Source organism: Notothenia rossii, assembly GCF_949606895.1.
Source record: "Notothenia rossii genome assembly, chromosome: 9".
Classification (NCBI taxonomy): Eukaryota; Metazoa; Chordata; class Actinopteri; order Perciformes; family Nototheniidae; genus Notothenia; species Notothenia rossii.
The window spans coordinates 52,323,888-52,345,278 of record NC_136907.1 but is presented as its reverse complement, the minus strand read 5'-3'; the positions used below and the strand labels follow the sequence as shown (position 1 = coordinate 52,345,278).

General features: G+C 38.4%; 2 protein-coding genes across 2 annotated transcripts; both read left to right on the top strand.

Annotated features, from left to right (window-relative positions):
• Positions 1–903: 903 nt before the first annotated feature.
• On the top strand, positions 904–5,110 carry LOC307018002 (uncharacterized protein). Its single transcript, XM_079648014.1, has 10 exons — positions 904–1,159; positions 2,083–2,194; positions 2,324–2,456; positions 2,558–2,632; positions 2,801–3,196; positions 3,384–3,488; positions 3,597–3,829; positions 3,909–4,087; positions 4,677–4,770; positions 4,852–5,110. The coding sequence occupies exons 2-10, from the start codon at positions 2,126–2,128 to the stop codon at positions 5,089–5,091; spliced, it is 1,524 nt and encodes a 507-aa protein (XP_079504140.1). The 5' UTR covers positions 904–1,159; positions 2,083–2,125; the 3' UTR covers positions 5,092–5,110.
• Positions 5,111–5,283: 173 nt separating this feature from the next.
• Positions 5,284–8,439, top strand: LOC307018003 (uncharacterized protein). Its single transcript, XM_079648015.1, has 8 exons — positions 5,284–5,419; positions 5,821–5,938; positions 6,019–6,110; positions 6,558–6,675; positions 6,773–6,874; positions 6,973–7,146; positions 7,612–7,788; positions 8,016–8,439. Exons 1-8 carry the CDS (start codon positions 5,327–5,329, stop codon positions 8,336–8,338), a joined length of 1,197 nt encoding a protein of 398 aa, XP_079504141.1. The 5' UTR covers positions 5,284–5,326; the 3' UTR covers positions 8,339–8,439.
• The last annotated feature ends 12,952 nt before the right edge of the window (positions 8,440–21,391 follow it).

Below are 21,391 nucleotides of genomic sequence, written 5' to 3'. Positions count from 1 at the left end.
GTCAAGACAAGATGACAACTGGTTTTCCAACCTTTGACCTGAAGAACAAAGGGATTTGAATAAACACCTCGTGGCTCTCACAGTGGAGTTGAAATAATGGTGGGGTGATATTTTGTCTAGTAAATTCAACACTGTAGTTTAAAATAACATTTCTATTTAGTTTACAATGATAAATGGGCCTCATACCCTTACGTCATTGCCCTCTGCCCATGTACGTAAATGTTTTGACTTTAAGAGCCAGTATGGTCATCTCTTCTGTTTAAACACGCTATTATGGGACAAAATGGGACGCTATCCAAACACTATCAGAAGAATATCGTCTATCTAACGCACGAATGTCGCTTTTTCTCGTCGTAATCCACCACGCAATGTCTTTTTGAAAACGGAGAAAAGTAACCACTGAAAGCTTCAAACTCCTCAGGCCTTTTCCTTGAAAAATGACTTTTTTTTAAAACAGCCTCACACTGTTGTTAACACAAAACACTCACTCCAATAACCTTAGCTTCCAACTTTGGCTGTGTCTTTGCCTCAAGCAGTCCCGACTGCTTAATGGCCTAAAACCATTCACGTTAACATAAAACGCAACAAAAGACACCTATAGAAGTGATTGGCCTCTAGCCGACATGTAATAACAGACAAACGAATAGCATGCAGGGTTAAATAGAACCACACAATGTCCTTTCGCGACTCAATTCACCTCTTTTGGAAATCGTATATTAGCCACATGCTAAATGCTAACCGGAGATGAAGGATTTTCAGAATAAAAGCTTAACTGGTTGTGCACAAGAATTTCAGGTTTTTTCAGTATAAATCAGCATTTTAACTGATGGCATGTTTAAACTAAATTATGCCATAAAACATTGATTTTAATTTCTAACAATACTCTGTTACCAGCCTGTCCTCCTACAAAAAACGACCAAATAGGTCGATTGTTTAAGCAGTGTTGATCACGATATTACGACCCATAGCCACGTAGCTTTCCCATTATTCATTTCTAGCAGCAGTTTATTACAACCTTTTGTCACGTTTTGTCACGATCGTAATCCCGTGAACTTTAACCTTGCGCATCAATAAAAGTGCGACGAGCCAAGAAGATGAAGATGAAGAAGAAGATGAAGAAGAAGAAGGATTGTTAAAGAGCGTCAGAGCTTTACAAGTGGTAAATCTGATTTCTGTATTTCATTTGATTTGTTTACGCTTTTAATTAATCCTGTCGTTTTTCTACTAAGCATGTTTAACCACGATATTTCAGTTTTACGTTTTAGGGCTGGCCCGTGGCATAGGCAGTATAGGCGAATGCATGTTGTTAGCAATAGCATGGCTGTAAAGGTTAGCGCTTAGCGCTTAGCTTATATGCGCTAACGGATATGTATTGCAATATAAGAAGGTTCGTCTACAACAAGTTGTAGGGAGAGTTTTCTCCTTCGCACAAAAGGAGCTAAAATCTTGCCTAAAAACAAAACCCTTGGTAGCACGTGACATAACACATAACAATGGCAAAAGTATGTATATTCAGCTAACCAGACCAGGACATGATATGAACGTAAACAATGCGAAAGGAAATGGCACTTTAATAATAATAATAATAATAGTTGACATTTACATGGCGCTTTTTATAATGCACACACTTTTTCTTTCTTCGAAATGTCACCTAACATGTTGCATTAATGATAGTTAGGGTAAGTTCAACACTTGAATATCATCAGGTCATAGTTGTTTTACTACTTTAAACATTCGCTAATTCAACTTAAGTTTTGTGAAAGCATCACATCTAGTTAAAAAGAGAAATATATTTCCCTGTAATTACTGATTTACCTGGGACTTGATTGATTTTGGTGCCTGTAGTTTTATTTTGGCGAATGCTTATTTATGAAGCAACAATTAAATTACATGGTAGCACAGCTAATCTGAGTTCATCTGTTTGGTTTTTTTCAGGTCATCTATCAATTCAATTATATGAAGTAGCCTATTATCATAAAAAAATCAACGGTTCTTTTCAGAGCCATATTCCTCTTCCTACTCTCTTTCACCCCTCTCGTTTTCTTGTCTTTTGTTTTGTTTTTCTCCCTCCCTGTATGTCAGTTCATCCTTTGTTTGTTGTTGCCCTTTTTATCCTCACTTAAAAATGGCATCCAAGCAACTGAATGAATGGCTAGAGATAGGGAATGCCCTCGCAGATGAGTTGGCAAATAAGGCAAGTACAACATTATCCAAAAATGTATTATAACATTTACTCAAATGATAACAGACACACACATTACAAAGATGTGTGTGCAACAATTAAGGGAAATATATAATCTCTTTTATATATTTATATATTAAGATACCAAAGAAACCAAAGAAACCGAAGATACAGAAGATACCAAAGAAAATAACGCAAGGATCAAATGTTTCCTGGAGGAAGAGGGACCTGGATGGGAACATTATAGCCCAACATTGGAATAAGAATCGATCTGGTCTGTAAAATATAATCTAGTTCTAGTGTTTCATTAAGTTTTAATGTCGTTGGTCGGTCCTCAATAATGTTTCCCATAAATTCGTACTTTGTTTTATGCAGTTAAACCTTCCAGCTCTCAGAAGTCCCCAGAGGTCGAGGAGACACATGAGATTCCTCTACAGGTCCCAAGTCTTGGTATGCACAATGAATTCTTAAATTATCCTTCAACTTGAAATGTAGGTAATTGTTTGTAGTATGTAATAGCTTTGTTCATGATACATTGTAAAGTGAAAAGCCATGTATGGAATATCTTTTTTTAATTAAACTAAATTCCATGATTTGTTTTATATTTTGTTATTTTAGATCAACATCTTCAGACACTGAGAAACCTGTTGGGTTCTCTCACTGTCCCTGCATCATCAGAAGAAACACCCACTGCATCAACATGGACCCAAAGACAGTTGAAACGTGAACAAAAATTCAGAGCTGCAATGCCAGAGCTCCTTAATTTGAAATTGGCTGCAGAGATTGTCACTACACGTTCCTGTCTCCAATGCAAAACTGCTGATGCTGTGGTCCGGTGCTTGGACTGTGTTCCACCAGGAACTCCCTTTCTTTGTCCGGCATGTGACCCTATTATCCATGGTAAACATGTCTTCCATGACAGGGAAGCCATGTTTGATGGGTTTTACAGACCTATTCCTCCCACATCCTTAGTGGTTGTGGATGAAAGTGGCCAATATGGACTCTGTGAACAAGGTGGGTTCAAATAAGGTATTACATATTCCCTTACCATGGTTTCCTAATGTGCACCACATATACAGCGGCATCATTTTCACCATGTCGGAAGTTTGCTTTAACAGTTAAAATGTCTCAATTTGTATTGACTACATTTCCTAACATGTCCTAACATGCATATGAATCTCTGAAATTGTCTTTGCTGCAGTGTGTCTGCTTCCAATTCCTCCGCCATCCCAAATCTGCTTCTGTGGTCCAAGCCAAGATTTCACCATCATCCCAGGAAAGCAGACCGTGTTGGTGACTATCAATGGTTTGTTGCCACCAGAAGACGATCAAGCAGAAATACAGGATTACTATTATACTTTTGTCCTACATTGCATAGATAGCTGTCAAATTGCACATTTATATTTTTTCTCAGGTCCATACAACGTTCGTCTGCCTTCTGTGTGCTGCCCAATTTGTTCCGCCAAATGGTCCCCGAGCATAGGTGACTTGCTGGGATACAAATACTGGCCAGCAACCGACAGCTGCAAAATTATTTTTAACTTTGATGTGTTCACATCATTCGAGCAAATGAAATTGGCCAGCCCAGCATTATCCCAGCAAGTATTTATAAAAATGCTTGAACATCGATCGTTTTCCACAGGAAGGGTAAGAATAAAATGTGGTTTTCAAGATTTTTGAATACCAAACTTTTAATTAACCAAATGAATACCATTCTTTTTTCCAGACAGGCAGAATCTGTAGCGATATCTTCCACAGAGTCTTTCGGGAGTTTGCCTTCTGTAATTACAGACAAGAAGATCTATGCCTGGTGGAGCCCTTTAAATGCCCAGCATGCACACCTGACATGCTGGCTATTGCTGTAGATGGCAATAGAAAGCATTATCGCTTCAAGAAGTCCAGAGGGTCAGTGAAATCATATTCTCATTTTAGTTGTTGTTTTATTGACTAAGCTGAATGTCTTTGCTGAAATGTTTAACTTTCCCCGACTCTGCAATTTCTTTTTCCAAAGTTTGTAGACCATCAGAAAACAATAGTTGGTTTGAAATTACACATAATTATATAAATCCAATTCATAAAAATTATTATATATGACGCCTGTAAAGTTAACTCAACTTTAAAATGTTAAATGGTTGACGTTAGTTGGATATGTTGGAGCTAAGAACCAGTTTTGGATATAATCGCTTCATGAAAAATGTATTAAATTGCCCAGGAACCTTTTTCTATGCCTTCCTCTGCCCTATTCCATGCCCATCAATATAAAGGATGTACTTTTATTTTTACCTTTTTACAAGAAGTCAGTAAACTTTTCACTAATGTTAAATAATGGTGGCAAAAGACTTTACACAGAATTACAGATCAAATTCACAAAGACCTTTTCCACATTTATGAAAATGTTATGGCAAAAGCAAATTGGCCACATTAAATAGAGGACACAATCAAACTTATGTATGTATGATAATGTTGCTTACAATGTCTTTCTCGAATTTCGCAGGACAGATGAACCGTCTCTATTTGATGGACTGTTCATTGCCCAGGACAGTAAAGTGTCTGCCTTTGTCGACAAAATCAGGAGCCAGATGACGATTGTAAGAATCTATTCAATCCCTTAACCCTTTATTTATTTTTCTTAGCACAGGGTTAAATGTAACAGATTGTGTCTATTTCAGAAAAGTGGTCGTGATGTTTGTGGACCGGCAACTTTCACAGCTTGCAGAGAAACCTCACACAAGTCCAGGGCCAAGGTGGATGAGGAAGGACTGCAAATAGCTGTGTGCAGACATGGCATCTTACTACAAGGCCTAAATCACTACCGTGGTGAAATATATGCCTACCCAATGTTCCTGCAGAAGGAGCTGGCTGAAGTTGCGAATGCAACATTCTTTTGTATGGATGTTGCCTGCAGGTAGTTATAACTATTGCAAAATTGGAAGTGTTTGTGGGAAACGTGTTATCTATTTAATTCTTGCACATCCAGTAGATGTAAAGCAAAAAAAACATTCATTTGGATAAATGCTGATGTTGGTTACAAGGATTGTACTGGTAATTTTAAGGACCTGGTTTATCTTTTTACTATTATGCCATCATGCAACTGGAAAAGCTAATTGATTTTGTCATTACGGGTACTGGCCTTATTTGGAGAAGATGGCAGCAAAGTTGCCTGAGCTCCAACCACTTACAGAGATGAAACCTTTTCTCTCTGTAATGCACGCCAAGGCCCACACAGGCAAATGCGAGGTACAGTATGCAAGTTAAACATTTGTGTCACTAGATTCAAATGTTTTAGAAATTGTAGTGCACATAAGAATATCATGTAGTATATTCTATTCAAGCCTGTGGAATAATTGTAATAGTTACAAATGTTGACAAAATTGTTACAAAACAGACTGTCACAAGGATAGGCTTCCAAAGCCCATTATGTTTATTTTAGTAAATATCTCCGCACTGTAGAAATAATGAATGAATAGAGCTTCAAATAACTGCAGTTGTGACATTGTAGTTCAAAGCATAATTCAATATCAGAACATTTTAACTTTCTGAAATTGCTCCTGACACTGATGATAACTAAAGATGTACAGTACAAGAAATTATAATATTGAACTAAATAGCTAGATCTCATTGTTTATGATTCTGAGCAGGTGAAGTGGGGTGGCAGAAGCCAGGAAGGTGCTGGAAATACTGTCGGCGAGGAAGTGGAACAGGTTAACAGCTTCCTCTCAAGGGCAGCTCTGACAACAAAATACATGACCAAATCAGGTTGGTAGAGGAAAACAAATAGTTTTAAGTAGTGCCACATTGTAAAGCTCATATGAATTTTCATGTTTTTGTGTTTACAGCTAGAGCAGATATGATAACCGTGCTGGCTATGCAATGGAACCACAGGAAGGTGGAGAATCTCCACAAGACACTCTCAAAGAGATTTGTCAAAGTAAGACGTCCATGCTGCATTTCAAAATGTATATTAAGACTATCCGAGTTTGTTGTTGTAGTAATTTAACACCATCCTTAGCTACATGTTGTTGAATTGAATGTATTCTGCAATCATTTCATTATGATGGTGCTGCCATGGCACACTGTTCTGCCAAGAGAGTCTCTGTTCTGTTTGTTTTTAATAAAGCACTATAGGTTGATTCATCTGAATTTCTGGATAATAATAATAATAATAATAATAATAATAATAATAATAATGTTAATCCTGCTTGATCTTGAAAAAAAAGGGAAACTAAGGTGATACTTGCCAACCTTGAAGAGAAGGTGTTTAGCATTTCATGTTGTTGTCTGGTCAGTTAATGTGCATAAAGGAATTCAGTAAAAAACAACCTTCTCAACCAACTGGAACGCATATTCACTTTTTCCTTTTAAACATTCTAACCAGACTACACAGAGAGCACAAACTGAAGTGGACAATCTTGAGAGTCTCAAGCAAGAGCTGAACATCTCCCTGGAGGACACGGAGCAGTGGGTGTTGGAGGTCAAGCAATGGGCAGCCACTGGTATGTTATATGATCACTGTGGTATAGATTTGGTTCCATATTTCCAAACATTTGGCTTCATGTTTTATGATTACACCTTGTTGTTTCTGTTTTCAAGAGAAACATGGAGCCCAGAGTAGCCAAGAGGAGCTCCAGAGAGAAATAGATGAAATTATTTATTCCCTCCGAAGAAAGAAACACGACCTCTATCGACAAAATGGTATTTATTATTACGTTATCTAGAAACAATATTTGTTTCTTGTTGTTGTTGTTTGTATTATTAATATTAGTTTATTTGTATTTTGTTTTACTTTACAGACAGCAACCAAACAAGGCAACGCAAACGGAGAAGACTGACAGAGCTCAAGAAGAAACTCAGAGAGAGGATACTGCAGTACAACACCATTGATGCCTGTTCAGAGAAAATTGACACAGAAGCAGCATGCGGTCTGTCTGAGGATGTCATTCTGCCCTGGGAGGCGCAAGGAGATGGTAAGAAACAACTTGTTTTTGTTTGCCCTAGATATTCCATAAATTCAGTTGAAGTACTAGATTACAATCACCAATGTAACACAGAGCTATCAACATAGGTGTCACAAATCATCATGATCACAACAAATCATTTTAAAATAATGATATTGAAAGGTCTGTATGATGTTGCCCTATCAAGTCTTAATAGTCTAGTCCCACTGGGACAGGCATATCTATGGAAACAGTAAAACCCTTCCTGACCACCCTGAACTGCATACTAATGTTGAATCTCAAGACATACTGAATGTAATTCTGCCAACATAGACAGAATTGAAAAAATTCAGCAAGCGGCGAGGTTGATTTTTTTTTTACCAGATTTTAAGGTTTTGGTCAATTTAAGTTAAAAAGATTGAATACAAACTGATATTTTTTGTTTTATTAGCCTTACCATTGTGGTTGTTATATTTTGTGTTTTTTCCATTATAGTGGTGAACCTGCGCACAAAGAGGCGACTTTTTGACCAGGTTATGCTGGTCAGGCGTATGGAAGAGGAGAAAGCCATCATTGTGAAGGAGATGACCCAGCATTGTCAAAATCTGAGGCAGGCACTGGACAAACTGGACCGCCTCCTTCATCAGACAAAAGACGACATCAGGAACCAAAGTATGTTCCACAAATACCGATTTATAACATTTGCCACTGCCCCCCTCCCAGTGTCAAATGTCTATCACTGAATAGCATCTGTAATGATTGCATTTTTTCTGAATCACAAATCTTTTTAGCTAATATACAGCCTCGGAGTTAAACATTCAAATTGCTTATATGGAACCAACATCAATGCTAACTAAAAGTTGCCTTACATAGACTGTCATTTTGTCTTTTTATTTTAGTTTCTCCAAGCGATATAACAGAAGAGGGATACAGGGGACTGCACTGCTGTATTTTACACCATCAATATCTTCTGGAGCAGAAACTGAGCAGAGTCACCAGCACCTACAGCTGTATTGGCTCGGACTCGTCTTTTCTCATGATGGAGGAAGACATTGAAGACGGTAATGAGGACGACGAACAGGACGGTGATGAGGACGGTGGTGAGGACAACGAACAAGACGGTGATGAGGACGGTGATGAGGACAACGAACAAGACGGTGATGAGGACGGTGATGAGGACAACGAACAAGACGGTGATGAGGACGGTGATGAGGAAAACTAACAGGACGGTGATAAGGACAACAAACAGGACAACGAACAGGACTTAACAAGTCTATTGTGTTGTATGCATGTCAACGTATTAAAACGAGTATTACGATTGAATGGCTTGTTTATTACCTTTTTTTTTTATATGATCCTGCTTTGCATTTACTATGTCTGGTATTCAAGTCAATGCCATTAGCAGTTATCAGTCACCTTCAGATCCGAGTTACCTCGAGGGCCAGAGGTTCCCCACCCCTGGTATAAGGTTTTGGTGATCACCCTTATTATCATCATGTCATTTAATCATGATCTGTTTAATTAGCCAATGCTTACATCCAAAGAATGTGTCTAGACTTTACTCCTACAGACACACACTAACAATACAAATTGAGCTAAGTAATACACTCACGAGCCACTTAATTAGGTACACCTTGCTAGGATGGGTTGGACCCCCATCTGCTTTCAGAACTGCGTTAAGTCTTCATGGCATAGATTAAACAAGGTACTGGAAGCATTCCTCAGAGATTTCACTCAATATTGACCTGATCGCATCACACAGTTGCTGCAGATTTGTCGGCTGCACATCCATGACGCAAATCTCTCGTTCACCATATCCCAATGGTGCACTGTAGGATTTGGATCTGATGACTGTGACATTTGAGTAAAATTCATTGTCATGTTCAAGAAACCAGTTGGAGAATATTTGAGCTTTGTGACACGGTGAGTTATCCTGCTGGAAGTAGCCATCAGAAGATTGGTCCACTGTTGTCATAAAGGCATGGACATGGTCAGCACAACCCGGTATCACGGCAAGACGTGAACATGTGACGATTTACCATGATGGGAGACGTGAAGCTGTCACGATTTCGTCCCTTCAAACGTGACAATTACACAGTATTGTTAACGTGGCCCAACCAGTGGAGATATACCCGGAAATGCCAAGCAAATGCTACCCCGACGGTCGGTTGTTATTATTATCAATATTAATATAATAATGATTTCATTTGTAATAGTCACACTCAATTTCGCCAATTTTCTGTTGCCCCAGCTGGTCGGCACCTCTTTTAGCAGATACAAAGGCTATATTCATTTATTAAATCGATGTGTGTGGATGTGGAATTAACGGACGTGACGTTGCACGATTGCGTTACCAGGCAACAGCTTCGGTTCATGTTAATTTATAAACTCTTCAACTCGAACCGTAGTTATATTTTTAAACATTTTAGAAAGCCTCATGAAAAATTTTAATGTACATTTTAATTTAAATGTGAAGGAATGTGTGTATAACAAAATACATCCGTCAAAAACAATACCGGAAACAGACGTAGGCAAGATCCTCGGTTATGGCTAGAAAGGATCCTTCTATTGTAAATATGACGTCACGTTCTCGTTGTAACTCTCGTTGTAATCGGAGCGGCTCGGAAACACATCTACAGCAGTAACATGATGCAACATACACATTAATGCAGCAGCAATATTAATAGAGAAACATCAGACATAATAGTAAAACACTGCAAGGGAACATTTTATTGCACCAGGAGCTATCTTGGGACTTTTACTGCGACAACGTTGACTTGCCTGTGAATAAAAAATAAACCATAGTGTTGGTGATCTACAGTGTTGTCATTCTTCTTTGAACACCAGCAAGACCGCTTTTCAACGATCACACTCCCTGTCATTGACATAATTAATAGATAGTTTAGCTTCTCACCATCATTTGCTGTGGCCAACTGATGTTAACGATCCTAACTGAAAGGCTGCCTGCCAAACGTAAACATTCAGCCACGTGACATTCAGCCGAACTCTCGCGAGAGTTTTACACAAGACGGATCCTTTCTAGCCATAACCAAGATCCTCAGCTCGGTGATTCATGGTTTAGCCGCAATGCACGTTGGGAAATGGTGTTTATGCGATGTGAAATCCGAAAACATTTAAAAAAATAATAATAATACTTTATTCCGAGTTTGCTTGCTTTTCTCTTTGGAGCTAATCACATAACGGCATTGTAATACATGGTTCGGCTGCATTACATATTACATATCTGCCGTAGTTATCTATTTATAGAGCCCTGATGAGAAGACTTCTATACAAACAGGAAGAACTGCCGCCAAAACTGAAAACGTGACGTGGATCACAAATATATCAGCCATTTAACAACATCTTAGATTTATTTTCACACAATATGTCTCCTTGCAATATCAACAGTAATTCGGCTGACTTTTATATTGGATCCAATTGGTAGATAGGCAGTATTTACACCATAACGGTGCACAGCTGATAAACGGGCACCTAGTGGTTAAAGCATGTTATTGAATTTTATTATTATTATTAACTAACAGAATAAGAGACCTGACAGGTGATGGTCAGACGTTGACCTGGCTGCACAGTCACAGAAGCTGGCTGTGTCAACTGTTCACACTTCACACCTGTACAAATACAAAAAAAAGTTATATGACAGATTATCCTGTTAAACAGCAGTATAATAAGTGTTGACTCACTTCCAGCTGCCAGCAGCAGCAGCAGCAGCAGAGAGAACATGATGATGATGACTCTCATTTCATTTAATTTCAAACCTTTATTTATACAGGTGTATCCCATTGAGATCATTGATTTCTTTTTCAAGGGAGACCTGCTCAAGTAGGTTCCACACGAAACATAACAACATAAACAGAACAACAAAAGGACATCATACAGCACCATTTACATAACTATCCACATAAACAGGTACCAATAGCTTCCGATTGAGTAGCATCCAACCGAGCTTTAAAAACATTTAGTGGCACCAGATTGCTCAGTTTCCATGTAATTTGCAGACTATTCCAAGACAGAGGAGCTGCGCATCTAAAAGCTGTCTTCCCTAAGACAGTCCTAGCAGTTGGCACATTTAATAAAACCACAGCATTCGATCTCAGGCAGTAGCCACTTACAATTTTCCGTGAGATCAGGGAGCAGATATAAGATGGAAGTTTCCCTAACATGGCTTTGTATATAAAAATGTACCAGTGACTGAGCCTCCGTACAGTTAGTGAAAGCAAACCAGCCCTTGCATACAGGGTACAGTGATGGGTTAATGCTTTACAGTTTGTCACAAATCTCAGTGCACTGTGATACGCAGCATCTAACTTGACCAGGCAATTGGCAGGTGCATTCATATAGATCAAATCACCATAGTCCAGCACAGGTCAAAAGGTCACAGTGACTAGCCTTTTCCTGGCCTCAAGCAGAGAAACAGGACTTGTTCCTGTAGAAGAAACCTAGCCTAACCCTCAGCTTTTTAAGCAGGTTATTGACATGAAGTTTAGAAATGTGAGACAATCATCAAGCCAGATACCAAGGACTCTGAGAAGACGTGAGCTCCTGATCCCCTTTAATCTCCACTGACAGTCTCTTGTGAAGGCCTTATAACTGTATCACAATGGATATTACTGAGTTTGCATAGAACCAAACGTGTTCACGTGTGAATGTGAACATTAATAGAATATCACCTCCCATCTTCAGAGCAATCTGACTATTATAACATTAGCGTTAAGAAAGCTTAATTAAATATCTGCCACAACATAAGTAACTGGATCAAAGTAACAGTACAGTCCGCGGCATCACATCATAATGTATCATATATCTCCTTATCTGAGTCAGCTGAGCCGTATCTGGCCGTGCAACACTTACAGTGTCACATACTGTATGCAGAAGTATTATTTTAAGCAACACATTACGAAACACTCGAGTCAAATGTAATTAAAGTCAGATCGTGTCTTAGACGGGGCATATCATAAACCTGTTAATGTACGCATTCAAACACTTTTTCTTTTACCAGCTGTGTTCACCTTGCAGGTGCAGCTATGTGGCTTTTATCCTGGATAAAGTGTTTGAGTCATGGATGTTTAAAGTCTTCATATTTGTCTAATTATATAGTTGACTTTTCATTCAGGAAGTATACGCGCTGCGCTGTCAGTACGCTTCTCCATGTTTGTGATTGGTCGAATGCTCCAAATACTACCCCTTTTATGTGAACGCGCACCTAACTAGATAGGCACGGCTGGCTTGAGCGATCCACTTGATAACCCGTGTCGTATAAGTATAAGTATAAATCAATTCAGTAATTTAACAATTTGTATAAAAAGATAAAGATCAGGGATTATTTACACACTTTTTTATGATAACTGACATCTGCAAGAGAAAAAAGCTTACCAGTAAATGTGTCGAGTCATACACTTTGTTGACACTGTGGTTTTTCTGTTGCGTGGCCTTCCACTCCTGTGCAACCTTTTCTTTTTGCTTGGAGAGTTTCTCTTTGTAGGGTTGGATGGCACCACATTGTTTGCATTTTTTACTTGCTACTCCTATGCTTTGCCTGCATGTCTGGCACACTTTTTGAGTAGGCATCTGTAAACAGAAACACAGATAATGTCAGGGAATACCAAAAATAAGAATACTATACTACAAATGTTTACAGGATTCATGTATTTTATTATATCGTGAAAAATCTTGTTAAAACAATGAACTCATGTTTTTTTATCTTTTAGATAGGATGAACAAAAATCACAAGAGTAAGGAAAACAATGTTATACAGAGTCAGTCACATGTTTAAATTGACTGTTATGGACAACCCTAATCTGTAAATATCTGGTTGATCCAAAAGTTGATGCTCCATCATCACAGAAAATAATACTAAAATCATCATTAGCAGGGGTGTATTGCTAATTCTATAAGTTCTGCACGTGTGCACGCGCAGTTGTGGCTTGTTTTGAAGCTTATGTAACTACTGTCAATTAACACTCCAGCCAGAATCAACAAAGAATGGTCATTTATTAAGTCTGCATTATTGAATAAATGTGTGATTCTTACAGTAAATGCTGCACACAGCTGCGTGATAGTTAAGTGATCAGTGAAGGACCTTTATAATAAACTAACTCCCTCCTGCTGAGGTACAAAGGTTACTATATAAAAAGTGTGCACATGTATTTAGTATCCTATCCATGTGAATATGTTTTAAGTGGGGGTGGACCTCATGTCCTCTAGGGGGGTCCGGAGGCCCCCGTGAAGTTAAATGCATCAATCTTGTGCACTTGAGGGCAAAATTAACTAAATCTATGGATACATCTGTCAACACCCATATGAAACTTAACTGTATACATTTCAATAATAAAAAAAATGATAAGAATAATACTTTTTTTAAATGTATCTTTGTGCATATTTAACTATTTACTGTTTTGTTTTTTTATGCATTTGTTGTATGTCCAATAGTATGAATTGTAATGATTTCATCGATGTTTTAGATTCATTCGATTTTTTTTAGGGTGCTGTGTGACGTTGAACCTGCGACCTGCAACCTGTGACCTATGAACCTGTATTTGTATACTACCAAAGGAGCTATTGAACCTAAGAACTTGAATTTCCGACTCCTATTGTGGAACATTACAATAATATAAAAGTGTGCCTTGGAAATATGTATTTCCATATATGGTGATCAAACTGTTTCAGACCCACTGAGATAACTTAGACTAAAGTTAACTGTGTAAACATTACATTAGGTACATTAGCCTCTTAGCCTATCCGTTATCATAGCTAGCTAGCACCAGATGCTAACAACCATCCCCGTTTTAGGTGCCGGAGCGGTGTTCCGGCAGTATTACACCCCTGGTCACTCTTCACTTAATAGATAAATAGTATTTAATATAGTTATAAAGAATGTGACGTTTGATAACATTTGGATCAACCGCATGAACCGATGGATCACATAACTTCCATGCTCACGTTAACGTTAGCTGATTCTACTTTTGGCTAATTTAGCTTTGCTATCATTATTCCTAGGTAAACATAGTAATCTTAGTCACTGTACTAGACGACAAAATAAAACAACATAATACATATCCCAAAATGAATATACTTTTGATATCTGACTACTCACGTTTATTAGCTTGTCTGGGAAATAAATGGATGTTGTCTGATGCAGTGACGAGTCCAAAACCCCGGTGAGTTAGCATTTGACCACTTCCGGTTCCCTCGCGTCAGAACCAATGAGATTTCTCCATAGGATTTGGGAAAATAGCTCGAAATAAGGTCTGTGGTCGACACAAATTTAAGAGGCGGATCACGTTTTGTTCTACGACAGAAAGCCGTGATTTTTTAAGAGTGTACGTGTCTGAAAAACGATGGTTGTTAACAGAAGTTGTCGAGGACGTTGTACGTCATTACGCCGCCTCCCGTTGATTTAAAACGCGCCCGTGGGTCGTAAAGGTATACAGGCTGACGCACCCGTTGATTGAAAACGCTGCTCTGGGTCGTATTAATGGGTCGGAAAACGAGGAAAACAATCGACCCATTTGGTCGTATTAGTTGGAGGACTTGTTGTCTGTTACAGTAAAAGTCCTGCATTCAAAATGTTCCTCAAGTGAAAGTAGAAAAATATTCTCATCAAAATATAGTGAAAGTAGCGACAGTAAAAGTAGTCATTGTGCAGATTGGTCCATTTCAGAATAATATATATGATATGTTTTATAATGATTGATCATGAAAGTGTTCTCAAAGCTGGTAAAGGTGCAGCTAGTTTGAATGACTTTGTATACTGCAGGGTAGCTTGTGGATTTACTCCAGGTGGAACTAAAGTCTGATTTAACACTTGATTATATTTCACTTAATTAATCCAGATCTGTGAAGTAACTAAAGGTATTAAATACATGTAGTGGAGTCAAAGTACAGCATGTACCTCTGAACTGTAGTGGAGTAGAAGATTAAAGTAGCAAAACATTGAAATACTTAAATAAAGTACAAGTATCTCAAAATTGTGCCCAAGTATAGTACTTGTTGAGTTTATGAACTTAGTTACTTTACACCATGTGGCTATAAAGATAGAAAGACTAAGCCTTGCAAAGAGGAATGAAAATACATTTTCAAAATGCTCAACAGTGCTGCCAAAATTATAAACTGACTGCTACACAATTAAAATAAATGCTTTTATATATTTCTATTAGATGTGACTCTTTGGCGTCTCTGTTATTATTAACACTGCTGCTTTAGTTGTTCTGATTGCTGAAATCCTCTGCTATTCCTCATTTTAAAGCCGATATTCCGTGGGGTGGGGGAGCCGGGGGCTCGGATCCTTGTCACCTTTTTCATACAGATGAGTTTGCATCCCAAAGCCTCAGTCACCTTAATTCATGTAATAAAAACATCTCAGGTCAGTAACACTCAAAGCTAAATGTGATTATTTATTTTTTTAAATACTTTTTTTATTTTTATTAATTGTTACAAAACAAAAATGCCCATGTTCAAGTCTTAAAGTCATCCTGAGGCCTTAGTTTTGGTTTCAAATGACACAACATCATGTATGTGTTGCTTCTTTGGGGCTTGTTTTCATAGACATAGATTCTTTTTTTTCTCTTAATGCATTTCATAAAGATCGGATCGGGAAAAATCGGTATCGGCAAATTGCCAAAATCGAATGATCGGAATCGGATCGGGAGCAAAAAAAGGTGATCGGGACATCCCTAGTTATTGTTGTTACATCCGAAGATGTACATATTGGAATGATTTCTTAACTTACAGTAGGCTATTTTTTACAATGTGTGTTGGAAGGATTTATTAAATTACTATGAATATTGTCATTGTTAAAGGCTTTTAGAGAAGGATGAACTATAAGCCTGAATGACATAACATTTTATACCTAAAAACATGCAAGCCACAATAAATAAATCACAATTATTGTAGTTATTTTTACCTCCCGTATTGCTTTCAACCCACCAGCTTTTATGGTGTTGTTACGTCACTAACTGTAAGCTTGTCACATACAGTCTATGGTCACTCAGAGTAACCTACAGTTAATTTAGCTGCTGGAGAAGAAAGATCAGGGGGGGGTGAATTACAGTGTGAATTAAACGGCAGCTCTCTCCCCGAGAGAGCTGCCGTTTAATTCACACTGTTTAAAAAACGGTAACAACGGACTATTTTTCTTAGCGGATGCATGTCAATTTAAATCAATACATACAACTATTTTTTAAATCAATAAAAACACTTTCTAAATCCATTAAAGCATTTAAATTAATATTAGGAGTCATGTCGTTACTTTGTTGAGAATGTGGCCATGTAATAAGCGGGATAATTTGCAGCGACTTGTTCCTTATGAGGAAAATAACACCCGTCATGCAGACCAATATCCCTCCGCTGCGCGTTGGGATCCTGATCTGCCGACGAGGCTCCAATAAAATATAAATATTTTTAGTGAATTACTGAGTTTAGGCACGTTAATAGCGTTTTAATTAAGTTGAATACAGTATATTCATATGTGTCAGTGATTTCATGTCAATTCGGCGAACATAAACATAAATGATCGTGGTGAAGATGATGATTAAATTAGGATTAAAAATCGAGAGCCGGGCTGCATTTCCTCCCGTTCGTTTTTTTCGACTAAACAACATTATTTTGTTAAATAACAACATGGTGATGTTTTGTAAATGATTAGATGTCTCTTATTTAGCACAGAGTATGATATCCGTGACATATGGATCTTAACAAAGTAACAAAATAATTTTGTTATTCGAAAAAAACGAATGGGAGGAAATGCAGCCCGGCTCTCGATTTTTAATCCTAATTGAATCATCATCTTCACCACGATCATTTATGTTTATGTTCGTCGAATTGACATGAAATCACTGACACATATGAATATACTGTATTCAACTTCATTAAAACGTTATTAACGTGCCTAAACTCAGTAATTCACCAAAAATATGTATATTTGAATGGAGCTTCGTCGGTCGATCAGGATCCCAAAGCGTAGTGGTCTGCATGACGGGTGTTATTTTCCTCATAAGGAACAAGTCGCTGCAAATTATCCCGCTTATTACATGGCCACATTCTCAACAAAGTAACGACATGACTCCTAATATTAATTTAAATGCTTTTATGGATTTAGAAAATGTTTTTATTGATTTAAAAAATAGTTGTATGTATTGATTTAAATTGACATGCATCCGCTAAGAAACATAGTCCGTTGTTACCGTTTTTTAAGCAGTGTGAATGAAACGGCAGCTCTCTCCCCCCTCCCCCCCTGATCTTTCTTCTCCAGCAGCTAAATTAACTGTAGGTTACTCTGAGTGACCATAGACTGTATGTGACAAGCTTACAGTTAGTGACGTAACAACACCATAAAAGCTGGTGGGTTGAAAGCAATTCGGGAGGTAAAAATAACTACAATAATTGTGATTTATTTATTGTGGCTTTTATGTTTTTAGGTATAAAATGTTATGTCATTCAGGCTTATAGTTCATCCTTCTCGTAGCGTAGCGGAGGGAATATTCATCCCGCTTTTGTCTCATTAGTATGCATAAAAAGTGACAGGTCACACCTCCCTCATTATGCAAATGAGCTAAGTCCCGCCTCCCCTTTGATCGAGGTGTGAGATCTCAAGTAGGTGTGATATCCCAAGTAGGTGTGAGATCCGTCGATAGAAGGGGGGTGATGTGTATTCACAGGTGTGAAAAGCCCCAACTGTTGCGCCTTATGGTGTATAAAAACAGTGTCTGTAAAGGTGGGGGAGACTGTCTCCCCCCTTCCTGCCATCTCTCTCTGTTTCTGCTGATGTGTAAAATATAGAAAATAACGTTTTATATACTTACTCTCTTGTTAAAAGGCGATGAAGTTTGCAGCGTAAGCCAGCCATCAGTGTTCTAGTTTTAAGGCTTTGCATACCTCAAAGTGTGTCTAAAAGTATCTTGGCAAGAGAAAAAAAAAAGCCAAAATTCGCCTAGGCCATTAAAAAGAAACCGAATTGCTGCTAAGAAATAAGTTCAGAAAGCTATGACTCAAGTGGAACACTGTTAGAGTCAAAAGTAACTCTCAATGTATTCAGACAGAGTATGCAGATTGGGGCTGATCAGAACAAAGAAAGCACCTTTTGCCTTCCCAGTCAAAAGTGTTGATTAAGTTAGTCTGCACACACTCCCTTACTGTCACCCTTACCTCTTCCTATGGCTGTCAGGCCTTTTGGTGTGTGTGTGTGTGTGTGTGTGTGTGTGTGTGTGTGTGTGTGTGTGTGTGTGTGTGTGTGTGTGTGTGTGTGTGGGGGGACCTTCACTCCTGAGCTATAGGTGCCTGTCTTAACACCCCATGGCCCTGCAGTCGGCTAGAGGCTGTAAAAGTCCTGGAAAGCAGGCAGGCACCTCGTTTGAGAGATGACTGTGTGTGTATTAGAGGGCCTGAGGAGACACATTTTTACTGCCCATGCTTGACTGTTTATCTGTGCACTTTCAACTGTATACAATACAACACAAAAATGCCCAGTGCTGCTAAGAAATAAGTTCAGAAAGCTCTGAAAGCTCTAACAAAAGTAAATCTCCAGGTATTTCAGACAGAGTATGCGGATTCGGTCTGATCAGAACAAAGAATGCACCTTTTGCCTTCCTAGTCAAAAGTGTGGATTAAGTTAGTCTGCACACACTCCCTAACTGTCACCCTTACCTCTTCCTATGGCTGTCAGGCCTTTCGGTGCGTGCGTGCGTGCGGACCTTCACTCCTGAGCTATAGGTGCCTGTCTTAACACCCCATGGCCCTGCAGTCGGCCAGAGGCTGTAAAAGTCCTGGAAAGCAGGCAGGCACCTCGTTTGAGAGATGACTGTGTGTGTGTGAGCCTGGCCCTGCCCCCTCCACCCCCCTTCCTGCCATCTTATCACTAGACAGAGGGGGGAGGGGTTCTCTCTAAAACACAGTGTCTGTAAAGGTGGGGGAGACTGTCTCCCCCCTTCCTGCCATCTCTCTCTCTGTTTCTGCTGATGTGTAAAATATACAAAATAACGTTTTATATACTTACTCTCTTGTTAAAAGGCGATGAAGTTTGCAGCGTAAGCCAGCCATCAGTGTTCTAGTTTTAAGTTTTTGCATACCTCAAAGTGTGTCTAAAAGTATCTTGGCAAGAGAAAAAAGCCAAAATCCGCCTAGGCCATTAAAAAGAAACCGAATTCCACGTTTTACAAATGAACAAACACAAATGCAGACTTGACTACTTGGCAGTTGATTAAAGCAGATTTGTCCTTTTTCATCTCTCAAAGGTTTGGGTCCTGTTCAACACTGGGTACAGAAATATATCCAATATACAGTCATTTGTACGTAAAGATTTTTTAAGTTGTAAGCACTTAGAAATATACATTTGATTGCATTTAAAGTGGCTGTAGACAACTTATCATAATGAAGTAGTTGATTGCACAAATTTGTAATGGATGTAAAATAAAGAGGACATTAGCATTTCAATTGGCTCCCTATAAGACTCGCTTTCTCTATGAAATTATGTCTGGCTCTGAGTAGTGTTCTCTCATTCACAATAAAACGCCCAAACACAATACTTTCTGAATCACTGCAGGAAGTAATGTGCTAAAATGCAAATACAAATAGCTTACAGTAGCCCCCAATTAGTTGAACAATTGGAAAACCGCAAGGACTGTGGAAACACCTACTGGCAAAGGATTGTGGATGCAAATTATGCAAAGAGGAAGAAAAAAAATTCTATCTAAAGCTATATAACACAATCTACGTATTGACAGTATGAGTACAACAAAAACAGTATGCATGTTGATGCAAACGACGATGTTCAGTAAACGATCAATCAAAATCGAAGGATCCAATGTATTTTTAAATGGAGCAGAAATAGAACTAGTCTCCCAGTTCAAGTATCTTGAACAGGGAGTGTCATATTGTACTCGCACTTGACTTTTTAAGAAACATATCCAGAAAGTATCCAATACCATTAAATTCAACTAGCAACATTTTAAACAAATTAGACCTTTTCTTAACTGTCAATGCTGCAAATTCATACCTCCACTGTATGATTCTATCCCACATTGAATACTGTTTTACAAACTGGTCGTTTGCTTGTGCCACACACCGGAAACCCATAGAACAGCTGTTCAAGAGAGCTATCCAGGTGTTTGACAGAAAGCCACAGTCATACCACCACTGTACCATCCTTGAAAATCACAATTTCTTGAGTTTTTGACCATTTTAAGTCTTTTAAAAGTATGTGTTTTTTAAATAATATTTACATGGGCTGGCCCCCCTCCCCTTGGGGGAATTCATCCACAGAAAACACAATGGACGCAGCACTAGGTCAGAAACCAGAGGAGACTGTGAAGTCCACCACAGACGGACCACCTTTGGACAAAATGTCATAAAATGATATAGACAATGGCAAAACAGAACACTCACCGCAGAACTAGTCAGGGAACAAGACGAACCGACCAAGACAGACAGACAACCCAGAACTTAAATACACACAAGACTCAATCACACAACAAGACACAGGTGAGGAGGGAGGAGAAAACACAGGGGCCCAGGTGAAAATAATCAGACCATTAGACACACCAGGGAAACTAATGACAAGAGGAAAACACAGGGAAAAGGACCAGACAATAACCCAAAGGAAAACATGACATGGAAAACAGCAAAAACACCCAAACCTACAAAACTATAAACGTGACATAACATGAGAATCGTGACACACACGGTGTAAGTAACTAAGTTCATAAACTCAACAAGTACTATACTTGGGCACAATTTTGAGATACTTGTACTTTATTTAAGTATTTCAATGTTTTGCTACTTTGTTCTTCTACTCCACTACAGTTCAGAGGTACATGCTGTACTTTTCCTCCACTCCATGTATTTAATACCTTTAGTTACTTTACAGATGTGGATGAATGATGTGAAATATAATCAAGTGATAAATCAGACTTTAGTTCCACCTGGAGTAAATCCACAAGCTACCCTGCAGTATACAAAGTCATTCAAACTAGCTGCACCTTTACCAGCTTTGAGAACACTTTCATGATCAATCATTATAAAACATATCATATCTGTTATTCTGAAATGGACCAATCTGCACAATGACTACTTTTACTGTCGCTACTTTCACTATATTTTGATGATAATACTTTTCTACTTTTACTTGAGGAACATTTTGAATGCAGGACTTTTACTGTAACAGAGTATTACTACACTCTGGGACTATTACTTTTACTCAAGTACAAGATCTGAGTACTTCTACTTTTACTCAAGTACAAGACCTGAGTACTTCTACTTTTACTCT

Bases quoted from the DNA above. Each gene is read 5' to 3' on its own strand.
- LOC307018002 (XM_079648014.1), top strand. From the start codon at position 2,126: ATGGCATCCAAGCAACTGAATGAATGGCTAGAGATAGGGAATGCCCTC. The intron at 2,195-2,323 runs GCAAGTACAACA...TTATATATTAAG, and splicing joins CAGATGAGTTGGCAAATAAG to ATACCAAAGAAACCAAAGAA. The intron at 3,197-3,383 runs GTGGGTTCAAAT...TCTTTGCTGCAG, and splicing joins ATATGGACTCTGTGAACAAG to TGTGTCTGCTTCCAATTCCT.
- LOC307018003 (XM_079648015.1), top strand. From the start codon at position 5,327: ATGGCAGCAAAGTTGCCTGAGCTCCAACCACTTACAGAGATGAAACCT. The intron at 5,420-5,820 runs GTACAGTATGCA...GATTCTGAGCAG, and splicing joins CCCACACAGGCAAATGCGAG to GTGAAGTGGGGTGGCAGAAG. The intron at 6,111-6,557 runs GTAAGACGTCCA...CATTCTAACCAG, and splicing joins TCTCAAAGAGATTTGTCAAA to ACTACACAGAGAGCACAAAC.